This window comes from Sprattus sprattus, assembly GCF_963457725.1.
Source record: "Sprattus sprattus genome assembly, chromosome: 5".
Lineage (NCBI taxonomy): Eukaryota > Metazoa > Chordata > Actinopteri > Clupeiformes > Clupeidae > Sprattus > Sprattus sprattus.
In genome coordinates this window covers 34,645,077-34,673,012 of record NC_137924.1, presented here as the reverse complement: position 1 = coordinate 34,673,012, position 27,936 = coordinate 34,645,077, and the positions used below count along the sequence as shown (strand labels likewise).

At 44.5% G+C, this 27,936-nt stretch overlaps 1 protein-coding gene across 4 annotated transcripts in view; it reads right to left on the bottom strand.

Moving 5' to 3' along the window:
- The window catches only part of mctp1a (multiple C2 domains, transmembrane 1a), a gene marked incomplete at both ends in the record, with an annotated part of 88,869 nt that overhangs the window by 56,975 nt on the left and 3,958 nt on the right, over positions 1 to 27,936 (bottom strand). For 2 of the 4 annotated variants that reach the window (XM_080838451.1, XM_080838454.1), the window contains 7 exons: positions 1,040 to 1,226; positions 2,703 to 2,833; positions 3,488 to 3,655; positions 7,138 to 7,176; positions 9,556 to 9,667; positions 9,994 to 10,073; positions 11,048 to 11,190. In XM_080838451.1, the coding sequence (XP_080694577.1) occupies positions 1,040 to 1,226; positions 2,703 to 2,833; positions 3,488 to 3,655; positions 7,138 to 7,176; positions 9,556 to 9,667; positions 9,994 to 10,073; positions 11,048 to 11,190 (860 nt within the window). The remainder of the gene's footprint in view (positions 1 to 1,039; positions 1,227 to 2,702; positions 2,834 to 3,487; positions 3,656 to 7,137; positions 7,177 to 9,555; positions 9,668 to 9,993; positions 10,074 to 11,047; positions 11,191 to 27,936) is intronic. The other 2 variants (XM_080838452.1, XM_080838453.1) reach the window with 2 other exon arrangements.

Here is a 27,936-nt window from a genome sequence, read left to right as displayed (position 1 = left end):
AAGATCCAAAAGGCCTGCTATATTACAGGGAAATTTTTGTGAATAGTGAACCCCTCAACGACATACACCTCACCAAAAAGTGCACCCACTAAATTGTGCACACACACAATGACTTACGTATCTCTGTAGGATGTCTAAATGGTGCACACACATACTGACTTACGTATCTCTGTAGGATGTCTAAATGGTGCACACACATACTGACTTACGTATCTCTGTAGGATGTCTAAATGGTGCACAAAAATACTGACTTACGTATCTCTGTAGGATGTCTAAATGGTGCACACACATACTGACTTACGTATCTCTGTAGGATGTCTAAATGGTGCACAAAAATACTGACTTACGTATCTCTGTAGGATGTCTAAATTGTGCACACACACATACTGACTTACGTATCTCTGTAGGATGTCTAAATGGTGCACACACATACTGACTTACGTATCTCTGTAGGATGTCTAAATGGTGCACAAAAATACTGACTTACGTATCTCTGTAGGATGTCTAAATGGTGCACACACATACTGACTTACGTATCTCTGTAGGATGTCTAAATGGTGCACGCAAATACTGACTTACGTATCTCTGTAGGATGTCTAAATGGTGCACACACATACTGACTTACGTATCTCTGTAGGATGTCTAAATGGTGCACGCACATACTGACTTACGTATCTCTGTAGGATGTCTAAATGGTGCACACACATACTGATTTACGTATCTCTGTAGGATGTCTAAATGGTGCACACACATACTGACTTACGTATCTCTGTAGGATGTCTAAATGGTGCACACACATACTGACTTACGTATCTCTGTAGGATGTCTAAATGGTGCACAAAAATACTGACTTACGTATCTCTGTAGGATGTCTAAATGGTGCACACACATACTGACTTACGTATCTCTGTAGGATGTCTAAATGGTGCACACACATACTGACTTACGTATCTCTGTAGGATGTCTTAATGGTGCACACACATACTGACTTACGTATCTCTGTAGGATGTCTAAATGGTGCACACACATACTGACTTACGTATCTCTGTAGGATGTCGTGGCGTTCCTGTGGGTCGTCCAGGATGTTGATGGACATGTCAGAGATGGAGACGGAGGCAGAGGCCGTGAGCGTGACCAGCAGCACCAGCGCGCCCTCGCCCTCCTCCAGCTGCAGGTCCAGTCGGTGGGTTTGCTCCCGAGCCATCTGACTGAGGTCAATCTGACACCTATCACACACACAAACACACACACACACACACACACACAAACACCGCCATAAACACACGCATGTACAAATATGAAAATACTCACATAAAACACAAAGGGCCCAGTCATACATGAGCATTGAGACACACACAGTATGAAGCATGAAGAGGATGGAGCCCCCCACTGTGATCCAATGGCACACTACTAAACCAGGGGCCTACAACACTGCATTAAAGTCAAGGTTACAAAGTGAGGTAACAAGAAAAACAGCGCCACAGACTGAAAGAGGCCAAAAACACAAGGGGGGGGGGGGGGGGGGGGGATCGGGGGCCTGGGACAAACGAGAGCTTGCTCCTTATCCCGCCTGCGCTCGCCTTCATTTCCTCTGCGTCGGCGTGACAAGACGTGTCAAGACGAGACAAGACGATGGCTCCGGCATGTGTCAGAGCACCGGGCTGTGTCGGGCCAGGCCAGAGCAGGCCAGGCAGGGCTCGCTCCCCGTGTCACTAATGAAGCCGGCGATTGATCCTGAATGGAGAGTTAATGTGGGCAGCAGCGGGGGCCAGGGCGCCGGGGGGGCAAACAGATGGGCATTTAAGAAGAAGGGGAAATAGCCAATTATACCAGCCTGAGGCCTGCATGCTTCTGGAGAAGAGCAGGGTAACAACTGCAGGGCAGATGTGAGGGAGTGAGTGTGTTTGTGTGTGTGTGTGTGTGTGTGTGTGTGTGTGTGTGTGTGTGTGTGTGTGTGTGTGTGTGTGTGTGTGTGTGTGTGTGTGTGTGTGTGTGTAGATGTGTTTGTGTCTGTATGCTTCTGCTGTGTGTATCATTAGATAACTCCTGATCTCCCACTCTCTCCCCCAAGTCATTACGCTCGCTGTCTCTCACAATTTAATGACCTTGACTCGTGGCCCTCTCCCTCTCCCTCTGTTTTTCGTTCTCTCCCCCTCACACACACACACACACACACACACATACACACACATTCTTTAGATCTCTCTTTCGCTTTCATCTCCTCATTCAAACAGGTGTCACGACAAGGTGTTCAAAACAGGTCAGTCAACAAAATAAAACTTGTTGAAATGGCAAAAATCAACATGTTAATTGGACATTAAGCTTCAAGGAGTGTTTAGGATTGACGGGCCCAACCGAGCCCAAGCACTGATGGTCAGCCAGTTTGGGTTCTGCCTCTGCCCTTGGCCCACTCTGAACCAGGGGAAACATGACTTCACTTCTCATCCTATCTTATTCTTATCTTTCACCTCTTTAATGAGGCGGAGGCCCTCACTAGCAGACAGGCAGAGAGGCAGGCAGGCACTGATATAAGTAATATATAGGAGTATCCACTGCTCTGTTGACAAGGATAATGTTTACCTATGATAATGCTAGTCCTTGTCCATTGCAACAGGTTTGCACCTGGTGTGTCTCATGCCAGGAAGAATAAGCTGAACACTTGACCGTGTGTGTGCTTGTTGGTGTAGGTGTGCGTGTCCCACCTGCCCATGAAGTCATCCCTCTTCCCCGCGTCTTTGTCCCAGACGGTGATGTCGATGAAGCCGCCATGTTCCTCATACAGGTGGAAGTCAAACTGCTCCCGCCATTGGGGGTTCAGAGTTTTGGGTATGGTCTAAAAACAAACAGGCAGCATGTTTCTCTTCAGTACTGCTCGTTGGAATTAAATAAAGGAGTGAAGATCCGCTGTGATACTTCCTTTTTAAATATAAACTAACAAAACCAACACAACACTAACCCTGACCCTACTGCAGTTATTCAGCATAAACAGATTTTCCAATAAAAGAAACCAATTTGCAGGTTAGAAACGCTAACTAGCCTGTAATCCACTGTAATATCTCCTTCAATGGAATTTCATGTACTATCTGCTTCCAGATGGCAGGGCTTGCCTCAAAATAAATGAATTCCACTTGGACCTCAGTGGAGTTTGTTTCCAATGGACACTCTCCTCTCTCACGCCCAGGTAATGACCTTGTGTGTGAATAGAAGAGCTAAGGAAGGGGGTGGGGGTTTACGCTGTCTTACTGGTGCTGTGACTGAGAGATGTGCATCCCTGTACCTTTCACTTATTTAAGGTACTTTTCAAACAGTTTGTCAATGTATTAATCAGAAGGAACAGGCTTTAACGTTCATGGAAAGACCATATACGTGTTAGTGCGATAGTGTGGTGTGAAGATAGGATTTGAGATTCCAGACAAAATTGATGTATTTGTTCTCTGCATGGCCAACAGTCAACCTCCGGGGCAGCTGGGGCGGTAGGGAGGCTGACCTTGCTCTTGTACTTCTGATGGCCCATCCTGAACTTGACGTAGGGGTCACTCAGGCCGTTGCTGTCCATGGGCTGGAGCTCTCTGCCCTCGATGAGACTGATGCTCACGATCCCTCTCCACAGCTGGGACTTCCGGTGCACATCTGATAGCCGCAGGCTCTGGTGATGCTGGGACACAAATACACATACGTACATGCAAACATACACATTCCCACACACACACACACACACACAGAACCATGCATACAACGATGCATGTATGGAACCATGCATACATACAAGTATGCATATCCATGTCCACACACATACAGAAATGTACGCACATAAGCATGTGCGCGCACACACACACACACACACACACACACACACACACACACACACACACACACACACACACACACACACACAAACACACACACACACATACACACATAAACACACACACACAAACAAAGGTGTATAAGCTATAAGTATAAGCAGGGTGATTCTCAGGGATTCTCCTGGATTTCCTCACCACAATGAAGGGACAAAAAACACACACAGTGCACAAGGATAAGCCAACACGGGAGAAGAAGCCGACACACGAGACGCACACCAGAAACAAACACTATACATCACTGCAAGGAATAACTGCAATCCTGGAGAATCCTGGCTTGGGTCCTACTAAAGACTCTAAGGTATAATTATCATGGACACATTTCCACAGCTAAACTCTCCACAAATAGAACTTGAATGGGCTGTATCTAATGGAAGCTTCTGGTGAAGTGTATTCATTTCCATTATGGAGTAGAACCGCGTTTCAGCGAACAATGTGGGAAGACACGGCTATAGTTCCTGGGCAAAGTAAGACATCTACGTTATTTGTCAAACAAACAAATTTATATAAGATATCTCTGTCTCCTGTGCTTGATTTGGAAACTCATTAGTATGGCTTTTGTTGTGAGTGCATTTCATTAAACTTTGAAAAACCCTCCCGCGCAAACAAGCGGCTTTGATCTCGAGGCGAGCCTCTTAATTCTTTCTCTCCAGATATTAATGCTAAGTGGCTGACTGTGGCGTGAGCAGGCAGGCAAGCAGGCACACACACACGCGCGCGCACACACACACACACACACACACACATACACACACACACACACACACACACACAAACACACACAACCGCTGACACACTCCAACACGCAGCACCAACAGAAGCACAGAGCTTGCAGGAGCACAGTATGCTAATGCAGCCGGTCCGCGTGATGCCGCTCTCCTAATTGAAAGGGCTCGTAATTGTTTTGCTGCGACAGATTGCTCATTACATCCAGGCCTGGTGCTGGATTTGGACGGCCAATGAGAAGGTCTGTGCCAAACTAGGCCACGCAGGACGACAAGCGAGACTGTCGTCGCTTTGGAGAAGCAGAGAGATCTCCGTGCAAATATCCATCTGACTGAAGGGCCGCGGCTGTTAAAGAGAGGCCTCTTGAGAGTGCTGCAGGCGGGATGAAACAACCTCTCCTGACACTCGTGGTCACGAGCACAACGCTCTTCATTTGATCAGAATGGCTCATCAATTACTGAGTTGATAAAGGCTGGGTCGTTTTCAGCCATGGCATCGTGAGGGGGCCATGCGTAGTATTTTACATTACATTAGGATTACAAACTACATCCTGAGGCCAGCATAACAGCTGTGTCAGTGTGTAACAGTCGGATAATCTATGCTTACTAAAACCCTTATCCAAGTTTTAAACGGATACAAAGTATAAAGATCAACTCACTCCCTTCTACTCAATATATTCAACTATACCTAATAATATAATTTAACTTCAACAAGGCCTAGGTAACATAAAGTCTGCCCATGATATACCCCCACAGTTCTATGGGGGTTCTATGAGGTTTCTGCTTCCCCTATTTACTGAATTTCACTTTTTTCGGAGGTTGAATCTTTTATTATTTGGAAACAATAGGAGGTGATTCATAATCCCACTCACGGTTGGCAGGCTTGACTGTGCGTCTACGGGACTCAGCGTTTATCAGATCCGGCTTCATTAAAGATGGAGGCAGGCGGGTATAAATAGACGTTGGCGGAGGGGGGCGCCCGGGACAGGGGCTGGTGTGGAAGTAGTTAGCACAGCAGCTAATTCCCACCCTGAGTCCCACCCGGCGCTGGCCCAGTTTGCAGCATCAAAGCCTGGGCTTACGGAAGGGGGTGGGGGGGGGGGGGGGGGGTGGAGGAGAGCGGCAGTAGAGAGAGAGGCGCTTTCATGTTTCCAGGGGGCTCCTCGATCCTGCGCCAAAGCCAACTCCACAGAACTGCAGCCCAAAACATAGCGGGTGCGACCTGACCCTCATACTACCACCGGAGCGGCTACAAAAGAGGCTGGCTGCTCTGAAACTCGTCCTATCACACACATCAGTGGTTTGTTTGTGGTTCTGACTGGAACGCAAACTCTCGTTTCACATAGGCCCACAGAAGTCACACTTGCGTGCGCACACACACACACACAGACAGACAGACACCCTTATGTGTCGATGACTGAACAGGAGACAACAAAACAGTTTGGAAATATATCTGAGGCAAGCTCCTGAGAGCTTCTGACGTTGCCTTTGCTAAAAGCGGTTCTAAACTTCTTAATCTAAATTGTGTCTGAAGAGTGCCTCCCTGTACTAAGTGCACGCGGCTGGTCAAGCCATGAGACACCACAACAACATGCACTCACCAGTAGGACTCAACTGACCTTCCACTAGCATGCCACAAGTCCCAATGAGGAAAAGGAAATTAATTCTGACAACCAAACCAAATCAATGAGGCAAAAAAAAGAAATCACTGGAGATGAAGAACTCAAGAATCAGCTTGAGGAGCAATGAGAACAAGGGGGATGAGGAGAATAGGAGGAGAGAAGGAGGAGTAGGAGTGGGAGAGAAGAGTCGCACACGCCCCACTCCTTGTTCAGGGGACTCCAAAAACTCCTATCCATAATAGTCTTGAAATCAAGCCTTTTTTTTTCTCCCTCTTGAACTGAAAATGACATAATGGGGACACAAAGGGCATGACGCTGGTCCTTCTGCCTTCGACTGAAGACTGAGGGTCAACTCACGCCACAGCAGTGAGACCAGCTTTAAGATGACAGTGAAGACGCTTTTATTTTCTCACCCAACAGCTGCAATATACATGGACCTCCTGGACAAACACATGAGACATGTCAAAGACTAGTATCTGTGAAGATGTTTTGGATTCATCAATGCTGCCTCATGGTGATTTGAGGGTATAAAGCTACTGTACGTAATCACAAACGGCTGTGATGTAGCATTTATGTGGCTACCTTAATTTTGATGACCAGACTACAATTAGCCCCACACAATGACCGTATGAAACTAAATGTTTTATAAAATAAAGTCATTGGTCCCACATAATAGAGCCACCCCCAAAAAACGCTCTACATATGCAATACTTCCTTAATACCAGAGGAGGGGGACATTTCCCCTGGAAACCTGTGTCCGTATATTGCAGCACGTAGAAAATAAATGAAACAGAGAGGATGCTGGCTGGAGCGGACTGATCAGGGCGGCTGAGACAGAGAGGCAGAGGGTGTCAGGGCTCCCAGCTGGAGCTGACCCTGCAGGGGCAGCGAGTGCAGTTGGGGGAGTGAGATCATGCTGTAGATTACCTTACTGGACCTCTTCCAGCTGCGTCTCATTAGCATGTTCTGGAAATGAGACAAAGCCAGTATAAACAAGCCAGCCCAACCTTATGTGCTGCAATGAGGAAGAGAGGCCAACGAGCAGCCCTGGCCAGCAACGACACACTCACACACACTCACACACACACTATATCCTCAGATACATGTTCTCATAAAAGTATTAGATACACACGTATCTGAAAGACATTAAGACACAGAGAGAGAGAGAGAGAGAGAGAGGGAGATGATGAGGGAGACTGAGAGAGAAGGTGAGAGAGACAAAGCACTTCCAGACATTACACACACACACACACACACACACACACACACACACACACACACACACACACACACACATACACACACACACAGAACAAGTATTTACAGTATGTGTGTTGATGACACACACAGATACAGATACTGTTCATGCTGTGCTTTGGGGGTCACCCCAAGTGAGGGTAAAAGCAGCACTAATGGGAAGCAAATATCAATGGTCAGTTAGGCATTATCAACAAATCATCAAATACATCAAGGACCAGCTGCCTGGAATGAGGCCTCTACATGAAAGCTGCAATGATGGTGACGTGCCCAGCAGAGCAGCAGAGGGCCCCTCATCACTGATGTAAGCATATAGCCATCCATTAGCCTCCGTTTAGAAACAGAAAAAAGAAAAGGCAGATTGGTTATTACTCTTACATCTACAAACTGTTTTTAATGAAGCTCTTGTCTGTCTTTATTTCAATTTAACAGTTTTTTTTCTACCGTTCTCTAGGTGAAGAGATCTAATGCTGCGTTCAAGATGACGGTAAACTTGGGAGACTTCGACTTCTTAAAAAAACGTGTGTTAACCTGATCAACTCAGAAAACAAGATGGATGCCCACAGCAACATCGTCTGTTCTTCTTGTCTCACCTGCACAGCATGCAGCATTATCTCAGGCTTGCATAATGGTCAAGTGGGAAGAGATTGTGTAATATCTGCAGTGTCCAGGGGAGGGCGCTAAGAGGCAGAAGTAAACACTGGTGCTTTTAAACTGGTTTGAGGTTATGCCAGGATATGTGTACATCTCTCCCTGCTCAGCATGGGGGCCTTGGAGAAGTTGCAAAGAGTTGTGCTCACATCCTATAGAATCAAGCAGTGCACAGTAACTAAGATATCAGATCAAACAGACTCCCAACAGTCCCATGTGAGCCCATGTTCTACATAATGTGGGACAATTAAATGAACAAAGCAGAAATAGCTGCATCTTGCTGTAATGAAGATACATCTCCTTCTAATCAGGGAGGCCCTCAGAGATGGAGAAAAAGAGAGAAGAAATTAGAGAGATCTTCTTTCTTCAAACTAGTTTACTTCTTTTTCTTGCACTTCTTCAGCCAAAGCACAATGGCATTTGTACAACATGCCATACGAGCAGCTCCTTCTGGGCATCTGAGAAGCAGAGTGTTCAAATGTGCCAAACCCTCGGCTGCCCAGACACCAAATTTGTCCCTGCTTGAGAGCAATGCAAAATGGAATGAATTCTATATCAGCTCAATCATCTCAGGCCACTCGTAAGTGAGCGTATTAACGATCGTAATGAGAGTGGCACGCCAGCATTTTCAATTATGCTCCATTATGATATAATAGATAAACTCAAATGAGAAGGCTGTTGTTGGCATTTAAATACATGTCGAAACACACCGCCTTGCCATCGACTACGTACAACCTTAAATAAAACATTATCATAGAAATGTGATTGGGGCAGCTCTGTGGCCTACTGGTTAGGGTTTTCGGGCTGGTAACCGGAGGGTGGCCTGTTCGGTCCCCGACCAGCAGGAAAAATGTGGGCGGGGGAAGGGGTAGAGCACTGCTCTCCCATGCCCACATCCAGGGCTGAGGTGCCCTTGAGCAAGGCATCTGCTCCCCGGGCGCTCGAAAGCAGCTCACTGCTCCGGGTTAGTGTGCTTCACTGTGTGTATCACTGTGTGTATCACTACCCTGGATGGGTAAAATGCAGAGATAAAATTCAGAGTGTGTGTGTGTCACTATCTCTGCCGTAAATAGTCACTAGGGCACATTTCCATTTCCATATCCATTGCTTTGTTCGAATGTCTCCCTTCATGAGAGCAGTATACTACACAAGAGATCATATTGGCAGTGACACTGAAACCAGGAAGCAGGAGCAAAGATGGAGAGGAGGAGGAGGAGGACTGATTCACACACACAGCTGCTGCTCGGAGCGCTTAAACACTAAACTGCTTCTATGGTCTTAGGGAGAAGAGAGGCCAGGTTGTCTGCTGGGAAGTATTAGTTCTGCAATGACACATTGGGGTAGATTCTCCCAACTCTCAGGAACCGTGGTTCATTTCTCTAGACACAGGACGAGCGCTTAAGGCAGTGAGATCAGGAGGCAGAGGTCAGAACTTACAGTTTCTCGGATGTCCCCTTCTTTGGGGGTCACATTGACGGTCAGGTCCAGAGTACCCAGGTCATGGTCAGGATAGTGGGGATCTTTAAGGTCGAGGGTCACATCCAGGGATCTGAAGAATCATTCTTACACTGTAATAAACTGCTCACATCACACATATACTAAAGAAGCCTCACTCTATTAGCTTAGTCAGCCTTACCTCAATAACTGTTAGCATTCAAGCATCATTAGATTATAAACTGGACTGCTATAGTTACATAATGTCATAAGCTTCTCATTACCACTATGTGTGCTGATGAGGTGCGTGTGGGGTACACTACCAACACCAAACACCAGGTGGCAACAAATAGCTCAAGAAATAATTTTGCTTCTAGGAAAGGTAAACAGAAGAAGAACACAATAAATATATAATAAATAACAATAGTGACTCTCTGACACCTCTGATGCTCAAAAGACTCCAGATAGATGTAGGCTGAGCCCATGAAATCATCCTGCAGGCCAAAGTCATAATCGAAGACCTAAAGCAGAACAAAGACATCAGTCAGCAGCAGTCAACAGCTATTACATGGCAGAAGACAAGCCTCAAGGAGATACACACATCAAGTATTAGAACAGCAGAAGCCTGTATACCTTAGGAAGCTGCCAGCTGTATAATTACATTTCTCCTAATCACTGACTCTAAAGGTGTCATTCTGTGATTTGCCTAGGGTTATTTAACGATAACGATATGTAAGTTAATTGTTACATGCATGGCATTCCTCTTGAAATGAAGTTAGAGAACCCCTTGGACTTATTTACTTTAAATGTCCAAGTCATGACACTATTAAGCCTGCCACTCTGCATGTGTGCAAGTAGGCCACCTTTATTTGTTCAACTACAACAAATTAACGTCAAGCTTGTGACTTGACCGTGGATGAGGTTATGTAGTGAATCATGTGTTTTTAGGTGTTTATAACATCTCAGCCATGTCTAAGTCAGTATATTCTCTCATTCGCTAGAAACTAAAGGCCTTCACTATTTCATCTGAAAAGAGTTTAACTAACAAACCCGCATGTAATTCAGGTTTAGCACACTCAAAAGACTGTGGCCTTTCAAAACAGTATTTTACGGTAAAGCAGATAAAAACATAACATTCCTATATTATACTGAATGTCATTCCCTTTTACAACAATTTGTGGTGCTTTTGATTGTTACTTCTTCATCATCTTTATCGGCTACATAAAATATGGCTACACATTAACACAAAAACAGACATATTAGGATTTGTCCACTCATTTCTATTGTTCTTCTTCTTGAAATGCTTAAAGCATTCTGTTTTCTGAGTCACAGACTGACTGGTATAAATAGTATAAAGTGCTTGGCCACTCGTTCTGTTGATAGTATAAGACCACGTGATTGATACACACATCCCATTGTCCTTACATTCAGCCTGCTGGATAAACATCCATCTGCGAGGCAATTAGATCCTCTCTACTGCCCTCTGGTGGTTTACCTTGACGTAGAGAGGCTCTCTCAGGGTGTCCACCAGCAGCGTGACCCTCTCATCCCACACTGGGTTCAGGTTCTTGTTGATGGTCCTGCTGCGGAACACCTCCTTCCCTGCTATCTTGAACTTCACATAGGGGTCACTGGTCCCTGAGGAGGAGGAGAGGAGGAACAGTTAAACTTCACACGTCACTGGTCCCTGAGGAGGAGAGGAGAGGAGAGGAGAGGAGAGGAGAGGAGAGGAGAGGGGGACAGTTAAACTTCACACATCACTGGTCCCTGAGGAGGAGAGGATATGAGAGGAGAGGAGAGGAGAGGAGAGGAGAGGAGAGGGGGACAGTTAAACTTCACATAGGGGTCACTGGTCCCTGAGGAGGAGGAGAGGAGAGGGCGACAGAGGGTGGAGCTGTTTTAGGCAGATGTTTTAGACACTAGAAGTTAGTTCTATCCATTGCACTTTTTGAATTAGACCTACTGCTCCAAACTCAGATCACAGACACTATTACCATAGAACTACTGCTCCAAACCCAGATCACAGACACTTTTACCATAGAGCTTGCAACTGAATCAAATGCCTTGACAAAAACCAAAAAACATCAGGCAGAAGCTTAAGAGTGCAGGATGGTAGACTGGTCAAAAATGGTTTATGAACTTTAAAACGCTTGTCAGTAAGGCAAGAATGTTGTTAGGACTGAAATGTGATGAGAGCTGTGTGGAATGTGTCAAAATTCAAATGGCCTATCAGGAGATTTCAGCGATTAGGCGCTCAAGCCTATCCTCCTGCTGACAAGACAAGAACAACGAGCAGAAGGGCAATGCCAGAATGGTATCCACAGGGCATTAAACCATCAGTCTGCTTCAATCATTTTAAAATATATTTATCTTTGTGATTAGATGTTTATTTGAGAGAGCAAGATCTATAGAAAATTACTTCTTCCGGACCAGGAGAAGAGAAAGGTAGGCTAATGAAGAAACTTGCAGGGAAAATCAGGCTTAGGTTAAAGAAATACTGGAGTACTTCTTAAGGATTCAAGATTGATTTCTAAATGTACTAAATTCTTTGCATGGAATATCTTTCTGCATCTCCTTAATTTATTTGCACTCCATATGTGCATGCATTTTTGATAAATGAGTAAGGCCTTATTTCTTCCCAGATCTGTCTGCATGTTCTGTTGTAGAGCTCCAATGGTCTGGTTCAAAACACTCTGCTCTTAACATCGGATTCACTTGCCTCACTCGCGTCTATTTATTTTATTAGTGTGATCAAACATACTGTATGTAAACAACACGATTTAACTCCAGCCAATCATGCAGTATTTACTTGACATAGTGAACGTGTTACTCACATCGTGACTAGATACAATGTCAACAGCTAGGGGGGTTTAGCATTGAGTGTATTTTCAGCTGTGGCCTGAAGACCTGGAGCTGATGTGCTCTCGGTTCTCTGCTTCTGCACTGTCATGCCATCACCCAGACTGAACCCCACTGCTGCTTCAGGCATGCTCATTACTGTTGATGTTGTTATTTAAAGGAGGGCTTCAGGCATGGCCGTTACTGTTGTGTGTGTGTGTTGATGTTGTTATTTTAAGATTAGGTTTAGAGAGGTCTCCAAAAAGGAGCTGTGTTCAGCCTGAGGCTTCTGATCATGTGACCGTTGTAAACTGCAGTGATTGGTTTGCAGGTGGAGCAGACTATCCTAAATGTGCAGTTTTGTGCCACGGGTGATCTCAGCCTCATCTGGTCCTGCTGAGTCAGCGCCACAACACAGGCATGGGAACACACACACACACACGCATGCTTGCACACACAGACACACACGCACGCTTGCACACACATACACACACACACACACAGACACACGCACGCTTGCACACACAGACACACACACACACACACACATGCACGCTTGCACACACAGACACACACACAGACACACACACAAACAGATACACACATATGTACACACACACACGCTGACACACACACATGCACATGCACACACGCACACACACATGCACATGCACATGCACACACACATGCACACAGACATACACACACACCCACACACACACACACACACACACACACACACACTGCTTGTAAAGTCGACCAGTTTGTGCACCCTCGATTTCACTGTGTGCAAGAGTAAAAATGTGTACTCTCCAAACAGATAGGCCAACACATGTCAGAGGTGGACTATCGCGATCCACAAAAAGACCACGTCAGGGCTCACTGCATGAAAAACGCCTCAGTAAGCTCTACTGGATTAGAATCATTCACAAGGCCTTAGGACATGAAATGTCAGTGATAGTCACACGCATACCATTAGCATTTCCCCCGCCATTAGCAAGCACACCCTGAGTTAATGTTCTGCAACTGCCATGTGCAAATTGATAGGTACGTATGTGCTCCGTGGCAGGAGCTGTTAACACTGAGCTTTAACCACATTGGAGTTCAGTTTCAGTCAGGAAGCACTGAGCTCAACTGACCTGGTAGCTTAGTTTCCGTTTGAGCGCTCTGCTTAAAGGAGGTGTGTGACAGGCTTTCATTTCTGCTTCTGCCATGGAATGTACATACAGTATATAGTGCATTTTTGTATCCACCTTTCATTCCTTTTTTATGTAGCTTATTACATCATATTGCGTTTGCCCCTGTCTACTGACCTTTAACTACAAATGATGTATCAGGTTAACCCATTGGCGCCGGATGCTGCGTAGCGCAGCATAGGCTTTCCTGCCGGTTGCTGCGTAGCGCAGCATAGGCTTTGTAGCTGCCAAATGTGAGGACCCTGCCTGATGTGAGTCCGCCGCTGTTTGCGCATGCGGACTCACATCAGGCAGGTCCTCACATTTGGCAGCTACAGGCTTTCCTGCCGGTTGCTGCGTAGCGCAGCATTTTGTACACGTGCTGTTTTCATGACGAATGCAGCGTATAACTCACTCTGGTTGGTTAAAATTACACATGGGATGGGTCTTAAGGCTTTGCTAAAGATCAGATGACCACCAAAATGAACTTTGGTTGGCTGAAAATCACGTCAATCAATCAGATAGCCACGCGATATTCTGTGCTTGTTTTCAGTGATACCATGCTGGCTAGCGAGAAGTAGCAGTGAAGAAGTAGCAGTGAACATGGAGTATTTTGATAGCGATGTCAGTGATTTCGACATAGATTTTGAAGGATTTGAGTCTGAGAGGGAGAAGGATAATGACTTTGTGTCAGAGGATCCATTAGATACGGCACAGGAGTGGGATTTTGTGGGCACGGAAGGAGAGGAGGAGGGATTCCAGGTGGACTGGACAACCGGCAATGATCTGGAGGTAATTATTTATGTTTTGTTTTCTTGTGCGATCTTCCGAGCTCTCTTCTCTTAGAAAACGGAATGGGCAGTAATGATAGTGGTGCTATAGCGATTACTAATGGTGATGATGGTTGATAATATATAGCTACATGCAATAATGTTAGTTATAGATACAATAATGGCATAATGAATAAATAGCATTTACATTTAGCAGACGTTTTTGTCCAAAGATTTTAGATAAGAAAAATAACGTGGAGAACTGTATAGCATAATACATCATAATGAATAGTAATACAATTATGAATAAATATAAATACTATAAATAACATTGATGGAACTGGAAATATACTATTCTGTTAGTGTAGCTTTATTGTGTATCCAACTTGAATGTGTACTCCCTGTCTGTGCCTCAAAGAGACCTGAACAATTGGCATATGAACACCTATAACCCCTATACCCTATAGACAGTCTAGTAGGCCATTGTCTTAGCACCAGCTGAGAGGGTGGGTCTCATAATAATACAATGATTGAATGCTTTGCCATACGTTTTTACAGATATCTCCATCTCCAGGATAACGTTGACCCCGCCATGGCTTCATGCTCCATGTGGACTGCGAGGCCAGCTCCACCCCAGGATGTCTCCATCCCTCTCCTCTCCTCCCTCCCCATTTCTCTTTCCCCCTCCCTCCCCCTCTTCCCCTCCCTCATAATGTTTGCATACTTGAAAATTGTATTTATTGTATTTTATATCATTGATTTATATTGTTTTTGTGTGTTTGAGAGTTTTTTACAAATGTTATTGTTGTTTGTGTGCTCAGGGAGCAGGTTTTAATAAAACCTGCAGTTCTTACCTTCACAATGCTTCTTATTTCATGTTTCTAAGTGCTACAGAGGCTTAGATATTAAGGTTTTTGTAGACGTTGACAATTCTTACTGTTTTCTCAGAAAACCCTCAGGAAATGAGGTACTTTCTCATAGAATAGCATAGGATTTAACAGGCGTTTTTAGCAGGCGTTTTAGGCAGAAATGGGTTAAGTGATATATAACCTGCTGGCCGTGTTGGTTATGGGATGATTTCTGCCTAGTGCATAAGTGCACCGCTCTTACTGGGATCGTATCTAAGTAGATCCTCACTTTGCTCTGGGTTCTATAAAATAATCATACACATGACACATGACACATGCATAGTTCCATGTAGTTCAGTGCGCAGAATGCTGCTGTTCAATCATAACTAAGTCATTCCAGACATGTGAGTTCAGGCTGAGATCATGCTACAGAAGATAGAAATAGAAACACATAACAAGAGCAAAGCAACATATAGCAAAATCAACAACTGTCAAACACATCTCCGGTAACTATTTACCACCCAAATACATAGGGCTGTGTATTGGCAAGAATCTGTCAATAGGATGTGTAGCATTTGACAGGAGTTGTGATTCATTACTGAATGTTGCGTTTATATTGCAATACTGTAAGCACCATCATAGTACTACATAACACAATACAAAATGAAACACTGTCTGCCACAAATCTTTGCATGTAAGCTATTCATTCAAAATGTATACAGTGATTTTGAGAATCAATACACTATCACAAAAAGTACTCCAGTGTATCAATATTTTCTTATACAAATACAACTAGACTATTCCTTCACACAACCAAGGAAATAGTGTTCCACACCAAAAAAAACACCACCACAAAATCACCAGTAGATGGCAGTCCTTGCTCACTGCAGCACACTGCTGTGCTGGGATGACCCTGCCCGTGGCCACCACATCAGTCAGACCAACAGCTCATTTGCCGCAGCACATTAAAGCCCCCCTCCATCAGGCTGAAGGCTGCTTCATATGGCTGCCTCACCCACACAGTCTACGGATTAGTCAGGACACACACCCACACACACACACACACCCCTCCTGGCCCATCTGATCCATCAAATAATCTGAGGAGTAAACCCTGTGTTTAACCTTTGCACTGCTGTGGCCTGACACACACACACACACAGGAGAGTGCCTCTGATTGCGGGCTGGGTTTATATCAGGACGCTCTCCTCTCTAATGCAAGTGGCGAAAATTGTGTTTTTCCAGATACACATTAACAGGGCACAGATACAGAGAGAGAGAGACAGAGTGTCCCTCAGTAAAGCATGGGATCTACCTTGTGACATCAGCCTCCTTACCAGTCACAGCAGAGTTTCATCTCCAGCCCTCCTGTCCTGTCATAATCATAACACGTAGCCTTACTACAGCCTCTGCTCTGAAGCATGTAGTTTAGTTTACTCAAAGGACTTGCAGAGAGCCTCTTCCACATGGCCGGACCTTACTCACTGAGAACTGAATCTCCATTTGGTGGTGAACACACTCAATATCAAGCTTGCATCGTGCTGACGCCATTGCCATCTCCTGGCTCTGCTCCCCTGTTCTTAAGTAATGGCTATACACTGCCTATATACCACCCCAGCTTCACCTGTCACATCTACCTGAGCTTAAACAACTTCTGCACATGGAATGTAAACACAGAAACACCATTGGAATGATACCACAGCAATGCAGTTAACAATAACAATTACAGTATGTTAATACGCATATGTCCTTACTCATACATACAGTACATACATACATACATACATACATACATACATACATACATACATACATACATACATACTGTACATATAAACATATATACACACATACAACATACTGTACATACATACATACATATACACACACACACACACACACACACACACACACACACACACACATATACTGCTGCTACTTTGCTTTGGCTACAGAGTGCTGCATCCATGTTGTTGCTACTACTCTGCAACATCCATTTCAATCCAACTACCTCCTACTACCTAGGCTGTCCAACTCCCTCCTACAACCTGAGCTGACCTGAATGAACTGCAGTGATGCAGAGGAAAGCCAAAGTCATTACAGAGGCAGGAATGGTGTTTGGCACTCTTATTAACAACCATCTCCCAGGCTAGGGTCAAAGCAAACTGGCTCTACTGACATTACAAGATTAGTTTCCTTAAAAAGGCTAGCAAAAAAAACAACACACACAGAGATAGAGAGAGAGAGAGAGAGAAAGAGAGAGAGAGAGAGAGAGAGAGAGAGAGAGAGAGAGAAGCTCACACAAGGTCTAGGGACAAGAGTGCATCATTGCACAAAACTGTAGAAACCGTACAAAACCAACAGCAACTAATGTATTTCCCAATCTATTGATTTGCCTGATGATGATACAACATTAAACACAACAAAACAAAGAGCTTTCTTCAAGTTCATCAAGCACATCAAGCACAAGCAGACTTTCGTTCAGAATTACTGGAGCAGTTCTTTTTTAATTAGGATGTCATCAGCAGAGATCTGCCAAGAGAGGCAGAGAAACAGTGCTCCACCATCCTTCTTTTTGCCCCGCACCATCCTACGCATTGTATTTTAAGCATTCCATCTCCCTATGCATCTCATCCACATGTAGTTGAGACAAGACTCACATCTCTATTTGTGTCTGAACAGACAAACTATTCTGCATGGTTAAAGTGTTTTGAATGCGCTCTTCAGATTCAGACTTTTATTCTTGTTTCAATGAAGTGAAGACTGAAGTCTGCAAGTCTGCACGTCATTGGGATGCTTGGTTCCCATCCGTCAGTGCTGAGTAATGAGGGGTTCTCCACGCTCTGCCTTGTTTCAAGTGTTTGTTTCGTTATTCTCTACCCACACATGAGAGATTTTAAGGGATTTTTATGTTTTATCCTGGAACAGGTGGATTTCCAGATTTCCAGGTCATGTTAACCATTCAGTGTTAGGACAGCAGAGAAGGTGAGGATTCATTGTGACGAGCCAGCTTCAGTCGTTACATGCACTGCTTTGTGCCTCGTTGGGAAATTAGCAAAACCAGAAGTGAAAGAAATACTCACAGCTTCAATTTCCATTTTCTTTGTGTTGCAAGATTCCTTTTAAAAAGATCAATTGGATATTCCTCTTTTGTCGACAACATGATGACACTATCATGATACAACCTGACAGTATTTTTACCAGCTCTATATTCACACAAAGCAGAAGGCTTATTAGCTTCCCCTCTCTCCCCCTTTCATCCTCTCAGCTTTGGGAGAAGTGCTAAATGAATGTTTGTACAGCCTGCTCACTTTAGTTATTCTTCAGTCACTCTTGCCTAGTAAATGTCACAGCGAATCTTCAAATCAGAGTATGAGCTTTGAAATACACAACTACCCCCCCCCCCCCCCCCCCCCCACCCACATACACACACACACACACACACACACACACACACACATACACACACACACACACACACACACACACACACACACACACACACACACACACACACTGCAGTACTTTTGAGCAGAGAGGCAATAGCGCTAGGAATTATGGGTTGTGACCACACAGACAAGCTGGCAGGAGCAGGAGCAGGAGCAGGAGCAGGAGCAGGAGCAGGAGCAGGAGCAGGAGCAGGAGCAGGAGCAGGAGCAGGAGCAGGAGCAGGAGTAGGAGCAGGAGCAGGAGCAGGAGCAGGAGTAGGAGCAGGAGCAGCTGCATACGGCAGTAAAGCTGATGGATATCTGAGGCAGTAAGGGCGAGAGGGAGACCCGAAAAAGGTTCTTCCTTCAGTTCCGTAAATTGAAAAACATCTATTGACAGGGCAGAGCAGTCTCCCTTTAAGGTGTGTGGAGGAACAGTGTGGACGGATAGTTCCAGTTCCAGTTCATGCCTGCAGGAGGGTTCCAATCAGTCACTCTGTGTGCGCAAGGTGCAGGGGACATTCCTCCGTCACTCACCATGGGATCAATGGACAGCGCCACTCTGGACCTCCACAACACACCACACTTTATGGACTCATAAATAGCGCATTCACATGGCTTTTCATCCAGCAGTCCGAGAGGCATGAAATTAGAGAACTGGGCTCCTCGATTGACCGCTTCATACATCTACCGGAGCCAGAGCAGAGAGAGCCTATTTCAAAACTCACGACAGGGGCACAGGAGCGGAGAGAGCATGTTGGAAGGCCTATTTCAAAACTCACGACAGGGGCACAGGAGCGGAGAGCAACTTCTGTCTAAAAACCGAAAAACTTTTCAGAGTTTTATGCCACGAATGTCAGCTTTCTGTCACTCCTCCATCAGGTGCCACAAAGAACCAAACCCCAAATCTATGCACACATCATTATTTCTATTATACTTTTTTTCAACTAATTTTTAAGGAAATGAATAAGCACCTCATTGGCATGGGTATAATAGACAAGGCACAGGAGAGAGAGAATGCCAGTCACATTTCATTGAGCAATGCCCCTACCCACAATGCCAATACAAGGAGGTTAATTCCCTCTCCTCACATCGTCTCCTCAACAAGCCAGAGCTTCATGAAGACGGATAGGAATACGATGCTACCCACTCTCTCTGACTGTCAAAGAGGATTCTCTTCCCTCCATCTCTCCCTCCCTCCCGCCCTCCCATCTGCCCTGTTTTTTAGAGTCCAATTGATTGGTGAGAATCAAACCAAACTCCTCTCATTTAAAGGTGGGCAAGGAGCCAGTTCAATACAGATTCACTCGGCCATTGGAATGGAGGAGAAGAGGGAGGAAATAAAACTTGAGTCTCGCTGCCAATAAGCCGAGGATCTCTTCTAGCCTGTGAGCCCAGATCGAACCAGAGCCATTATTCAAGAAGAATTATCTGTTATGAGGAGCATCCAGTGACCATTACTGAACTGTCCTTTAAAGATGGTACCAACCCCAACCTTAATGTACACACAGCGCACAGCGACAACATGCCACAGCTGAGACTGGTCAATGCCATGTGTTGTGCTGTGTTGTGTCTTGCAATGACCTTAACCTTTACAGGATGTCACATCCGCTTGTCGCAGGATTATCACTGAGATCACATGGCAAGGTGAAGAAAAATGACCAAAGGCACGGAGCATATTATTATGTACAAATAACTGTTCAGTGGCCAAAGAGCTTTATCAGGACATTTATCAGTTGATAGCTGCTCATCGATATGAGCAAATTCATTCTATGGGAAGAAAAGTTCCCCAATACTATCACTAAGGGGCAGTGTGCCCTACGTTTACTACCGTCTCCGGCAGTCTTTTCAACTCTATGTTGCTTGAGTCCCTGCTATAACATACAGACTATGTGCCAAACTATTCCACATAAGTACGTGTTCGTGTTGAATGTAATAAGGGGTGAGCCTTTCTGAGCACTCCACTCTGGATTACTAACCAGGCAAACAAACGTGGTCAGATCTGTATGATGGATTTTGGTGCTTGATTTATCTCTTGTATTGTAGTGTTTGTTTTTAAGCCTGGGCCATCAGTTGCAAGTTCCCTTGACAATAAACATGTCCCATTAACAGCCATAAATCTGAGCTCTCGTTCAACGTTTTAAAGCAGTATTTCCTGGGTTGACAAAAGACCAAGTCATCTTCTCCATTTTACCTTCCTCTACACATTTCCCCTCAAACTGTTGTGCAAATATATCGTCTCCATTTCACAAACAAACAAACAGTCATTTGGCAGTGGTGGGTTTGATAGCCCTATTAAATTACTGTAATGAAAGCAATATTTAATCTGACCAACAGCCTCCATTTGGCACCATTTTAATGGAGCACATCTGTGGCGTTAGTGGGGGAAATCACACCAAATGACTCATGAATAATGAACAGAGGACAAATGATCCCACATTACTCCTTACTGTGAGAGAGGGACAGAGACAGAGACAGAAACAGAGAGAGAGAGAGAGAGAGACAGAGACAGAGACAGAGAGAAAGGACAGGCTGTCAGTGAGTGAATTTGACTCAGGTAGAACATGTTTTAAACTTAGCCTACTTTCTCAATCCTGCCCTGCATATGTTCTGTTTCTCCCCACTAAATCCAACCCGGTCATCATATAGTTGCAATATCCCTGACTAGCTATGGGCAGGCAAAGATAGATGTTTTCATGTACTGGAAATCTCGATGATTAAACCATAGCAAGCAATTCTTTCATAACCTCTATCAAAGACCCAGTCCAATAAGCACGGCTAAGAGGAGCTAAAGCACTGCCACCTATAAAATATCTTCATAATCCTAAGTGAAAATCAAACTTTGCCGAGGCCTTTTCATAGCCTGAGGCGGTCTACTCCTCTAAGTTCACTCCTTTGAATGATTCATATTGACTTTTTGTAAACAGAGCAACAAACATGTTCACCACATTTACATAAAGGCTGTCAAGCGTCTTCAAGGCAAATACAGCTATTCTTGATGCAGCTTAATAGTGTTAAGGGTTGAGGAGAGCCCATCAATACATACTGTTCATATACATGCATACCAGCTTTACATACCAGCTTTAAGGGCATCAAAAGGGAACAGCAGGTCACCAGTCCTTCTCAATGATTTACTAAATAGGTCAGAATTATTTATTCGTTCATTCACAAAAAATGCACTTCCTTATCACAGCAAAGCACAGAAGGTGCATGAAGAACGAATAATTATGGAATAATTTCAAAGAGAAATAGTAAACAAATATCCACAGGACGCATCGTTAATGCTACCCACTGCTAAGCAATGCAATGCAGTAGCTCTGTGCACAGATATTTATGAAATACATCCGTTTCTCTGTATATTACCACATTCTGGAGACTAATCAACACACGTTCCCACAGAGAGGTTAATGTTGGAAGACATTCCAGCACTCAGAACAGTGCTGTCAGGCTAATGTGTGCCCACCACTGGGTGCATTAGCGCAGCAGCACAGACCCTGATGGGGGTTTCATGCGGCGGTTGGCATGCTCGTCACGACCCCAGGAAGGAGGGAGAGACCAAGGCCAAAAGTAAGACTGAGTCACGCCGCACAGGCCACGCCGCAACCTTGGGTAAACGAGGAGGACAAACGATGATGCCACCTCCTGAGGCCCCCGAGGAGCGGCGCCATGGCAACAGCTTAAAGGTGTGAGAGACCCACAAACTGTCTTCAAAAGCCCACTCTCCCCCTCGGACCTGAATTACTCAGACAGGACGGATGTGTCAGAGTCACAGGAAATGGAGACATCTCTGAAGCATGACGCTTCCAGTCAGACTCTGTGTGGTGCTGGGGGATTAACCAAGTGTGAGAATCAAGAGAAACAAATCACACGTCTGTCTGCAGAAAGTCATGAGGGAACGAGGGCTTCTAGGGGAGAACAACTACAGATACTTTGCCATACAGGTTCTGTTCTCATAGCATGAGAATGTTCTGAGTTGTAGACATTATGAAATGGAATAATGCTCGTCATAAGGAGCTTTAAAACCAAAGGGGCAGACCCAAAGCTTATGCTCACAAAGAGTTTAAATTACATTGATTCTTTTTCCACTCGGATCCACACACACACACACACACACAGACACACACACACACACACACACACAGCATGGAGGAAGCATGGAGGCTTAACCTTATCATGCTATCACATTCTCACATGGGGCATGTAATAGTGTAGTAATGGTGACTGTCAGGGACCAGGCAGTAAGGCTTTCGTGACGCAGTTTGTAGGGCTTCAAAAATGGGATTTATTAAATAATGTTCTCTAAATAATCAAATCCTATCAACCAATATCAAAACATTAAAACAGAAGAAGATATATCGCTAGGCCTAGGAGGTCAACTGAACAGAACATAAAGCATACTGTCAACTTCAAAGCAAACCAAACACAAAAGACTAACCTCTCGAATGAACAAACAGAGGAGCCTATATACAGACTGGCCAAACCAATAAACACCACAAAGGGGTAAAGAAAATCATCATCATCATCTTAAAACAAACAATGACAATTTCAGCCAGTTCAACATAAGAATAAAGGTAAATACATCATATTTCTTCAATAAGAATAAACATAAACAATAAGCAACGGATAAACGTAATCTTTGTTAACCAAATTAAATATCCTCTCCCCCATGACTTGTCTGGACTGGTGGTGACTTCTGGAGGACTCTTATTCTGACAGGTCGCAGACAGGAAACCCTTTGACCGCTGGAGGATCCAGGAAGCCACACCATTCTCCCACCACGCCACGGTAGCTTAAATAACTCAAACAATTGTAAGTAAACGAAACAAACGCAATATACAGAACTATAACTTAATACATTCAAATGCCAAATAAAGTTCAGAATGATTAACAAAAATAAACATGTTGTGTGTCTTTGTACTGCCACGTAGATGGAGGTTATTGTAACTACATAAAACCGGGTAGTATGGGAAATGCTAGTGGAAATATCTATTAACGTGCATGAACTGAAATAACTTAAAGATAATCCATCACGTGTGGAGGGAGTAGGCCAGGTGTACCAATGGCTCTACCGTGCTGGCAAGGTCTGAATGTGCGGCAGCGGCGGCGGCCGTCACATCGACTAAACATCAAAGTGTCCTACTGTATTTCAAACTAATCAGGTTTCAATATTTGGCAGTGTATGTCCAGTTGTCAACATGTGGTTTAGTTCAGTTGTTTTCTGTTCACACATCTCATTAGCTTTGGGTATGATGATGCATCACTGCAGACCAGCCATTTAGGCAGGGCTATCTGGTGATTGTGTCTTTGGTCAGAAAGTCACTTTTGCTTTGCCAACACTAGACTCCCCCCCCCCCCCCCCCTCCCCCCCCTCACAGAGTGTATGTCTAACACCAGACTCCCCCCCCTCACAGAGTGTATGTCCAACACCAGACTCCCCCCCCCCCCCCCCTCACAGAGTGTGTGTCCAACATCAGACTCCCCTCACAGTATGTCCATATTTCTACTTTCGCTTTGAACCTCGTCAATAAATGGCATTTTTCCCTGAGAGGAAAACAATATGTTTTTGTTTTATGTTTTAGCTGAAGGATAACAAATAACCTCAATGAAAGAGGCAGCAACTCAAAAATCAAAAAATGTGGACTTAGAAATGGTTCGAGTCTGAGACAGCCAATGAGCAGGAACCTTCATGTCACATAAGATTGAGAAAGTTTGAGCCATGACTAGGTGGGGAGGGGATCACATGCAGGACAAACAAGGGGACACTCGTATTTTTCACTGTGAGGTATTGGACTGAGTTCAGCCAGGCGTCACATTGGCTGTCATGCAGGCCTTATTTAAGAGTGTGAGAGCAAGACTTACTGGGCTCTCTCCTCACACATCGCAACTGATTCTGTCAACAGGATCAACCGGCCAACACATCTCCTCCACAGCCCCATACCCAGCATCCCACTCCAGGGCCCTGGATTAATGACTGCACCACACACACACACACACACACACACACACACACACACACACACACACACACACACTCCTCTCCACTCATGCAGGGCGGAGAGCATGACCACCCTGCTCATGAGAGTGTGAAATGTGTGTTTGTGTGTGTGTGTGTGTTCGACATGTGTGTGTGACGCGTGTGTGCGTGTGTGGGTGGGTGTGCGTGTGTTGAAGTTGAAGAAATGTGCAAATGTGTATCTGTGTTTGCGGTTTCTGTCGGGGCAGTACTTTTGTCAAGACCCCCACTTCCCCACCACTTCAATGGAAACACTCATACTGGCCCAGGACTGGGAAAGGAAATGAGTAACTCACAGCTTTTCATAGGAAGTCTGCTCTCTTGACTTGACTTGACCTGACGGTGAAACTCAGACTTCACTTTCACTTAGTCATTCAGAGGCCTTCACAAGATAATGAGAATCAAGGGAGTGACATGGAGTCCTTTCTCCATGCTTTTCATTTCAAGTCATCAAATATTGAAAAGAAATGGCTCCCACACTCCCTGAAGCGATTCTGGCTATGTACAAATATTTACCATAAAAGAAGAGCCCATTTGAAAATATCAATAAAGGAATCTAAAGAGACAATACAAATACATTAGCCACTTTCAGTAAACTGCTAACGCCAGCAGTATAATCACCACCAGTTAAAGGCCAGCAGTATAATCACCACCAGTTAAAGGCCAGCAGTATAATCACCACCAGTTAAAAGCCAGCAGTATAATCACCACTAGTTTAAGGCCAGCAGTATAATCACCACTAGTTTAAGGCCAGTAGTATAATCACCACTAGTTTAAGGCCAGCAGTATAATCACCACTAGTTTAAGGCCAGTAGTATAATCACCACTAGTTTAAGGCCAGCAGTATAATCACCACTAGTTTAAGGCCAGCAGTATAATCACCACTAGTTTAAGGCCAGCAGTATAATCACCACTAGTTTAAGGCCAGTAGTATAATCACCACTAGTTTAAGGCCAGCAGTATAATCACCACTAGTTTAAGGCCAGCAGTATAATCACCACTAGTTTAAGGCCAGCAGTATAATCACCACTAGTTTAAGGCCAGCAGTATAATCACCACTAGTTTAAGGCCAGCAGTATACTCACCACTAGTTTAAGGCCCCGAAGGCATCTTTGCTAAGTTTTCCTACAGCAGACAATTACAGTTTTACACAACTGTTTACACATGTTTTCTGAAACTGGGTCTCATTTTAATCAGAACCCTTCACACAGTTACACATAAAATACGCACATAAAATGCCAACAACGAAAACACCTTGTATCTCCTGCAAAATGAAACACTGCATTCAAAACTCAATAATCTCTTTTCAAAATCGATTCTTTTTGTGCTTAATGCTGAACACAGCCATACATATGGTAAGACTTTTTGGATCACTAAACACACACTAGTGTCAAGACTAGACTGAACTAGACACACACTAGTGTCACACTCGACTAGACTGATCATAAATGCAGTTCAGTACAAATTTCAGTAATTTTTCAGTCAGTTTGAGTGTATGCAGTTACAGTAATAGGATGTAACAGTAATAGGATGGCCAAATTACTTTAGACCCAGAGGGCACACAGTCATTCTATTGACGCTTGTCTTCAGGCGACATGTGGTTCTGCATGAGCACTAGAAGTCCAAGGGACGGAGGGTTATTGTCCTCTCTGGGTTTAGGGAGTCTGTTGTTGAGGTCCACTAACCTACAGAGCTGCCTCTCGCCCTAGGGGGGAAACCCATAGAGCCTGGGATCAAGACAGATAAGCACCACTGGGAGCACACACCTACACAGCAGAAGGAGAGCTATGGCTACCATTGTCAGATACCATTGTGTGTGTGTGTGTGTGTGTGTGTGTGTGTGTGTGTGTGTGTGTGTGTGTGTGTGTGTGTGTGTGTGTGTGTGTGTGTGTGTGTGTGTGTGTGTGTGTGTGTGCGTGTGCGTGTGTGTTTGTGTGTGTGTGAGGTGAGAGCTGGCTTAGCAGGATTCTGTCATCACAGAAAATGCAACATAAACGTAATGTGCTAAGAGATGAGAACAGTGTGTGTGTGTGTGCGTGTGTGTATGAGAGAGAGAGCGAGTATCTCTATGACAGACATAAAGGGTTGATAATGGGTTTAGCGCCTTGAGATAATTGTATTGTTTTGGCGCTATATAAATCAAATTGAATTGAATTTATGGTGAAAGTCCGTATCTAAATTTGGCATCTTTCTCCAGCTTCGAATAGAATTAAAATGTTTGAATAAAAGCAGCCATTTGTAATATGTTCTTACATCACAAATTCATTCAGTGTCTCTCGCACACACACGCACACACACACATACACACATACACAGACATACACACACACACAGACAGAGTCTCCAGCTGACACACATTCACACAATATGTGTTTTTCATTAGACTGTGCTGACAGAAGGAGGCTATAGGTTCTTATTATCAGTGTGCATTATGTTAGCTCAGGATCTCGGCCTCACCTACTCCCTCTCGCTCCCTCTCTCTCTCTTTCTATTTCTCTCTCTCACACACACACACACACACAAATACACACACACACACACACACATATGCTCCTGCTTACAAACACGTACTTTTCACACCTCTATAAAAGCAGACCAGCCTCTCCTGCATGCCCCATTTAAAGGGCTGAAAGGGCTCCTCCAAGACACAGTTCAGCAGAACAGTTCCCAGAACAGACAGAACAGAACAGAACACGTTTGAAGTACTGTAAGCGTGTCCATTTATGTGACCTTATTAGCCAAAGTGAAGGTTAAAGTTTATGCCCCACAGGCTCTAAGGCACACTGTACACAGTTCCTCCATATCGCACATCCACAGTAGGTAGTGAGGCAGTTATAAGTCATAACAGTGTCAAAAATATGAGATACGATTTCAATTACAGCTGCCCATGGCAATGCAACATATCCTTGCTTGGAGACGTGCTGAAATAGAACTTCCCATATCCTATGGACAGTGTAAACAAAGTCGGCTGTGGCACGTAATAGATATTTATAGAGTATCAGTATCCTACTTATAGCATCTGAACTGATGTCCTTACTAATCTGATGTTGTCTGTATGAAGTCATCTATAGGTTTTAAAGGAAATGTCCTTGTTATGTCCTATTTAAACTGGAATCACACTTGGGCTCTAAAGCTGATGTTTGTCACACAATCCTCCGTTCTCCCATGATCTTCACCCCTCTTGCTCTCACACAATCTAAATATGCACTAACACAGGGTCTCTGCTGCAGTTGACAAATGTAATTGTGGAATGATATTTCAGTAAAATCAGTTACATTAATAAAGCTCTTGAAGTCTAACCACTTCTGTCTCTCT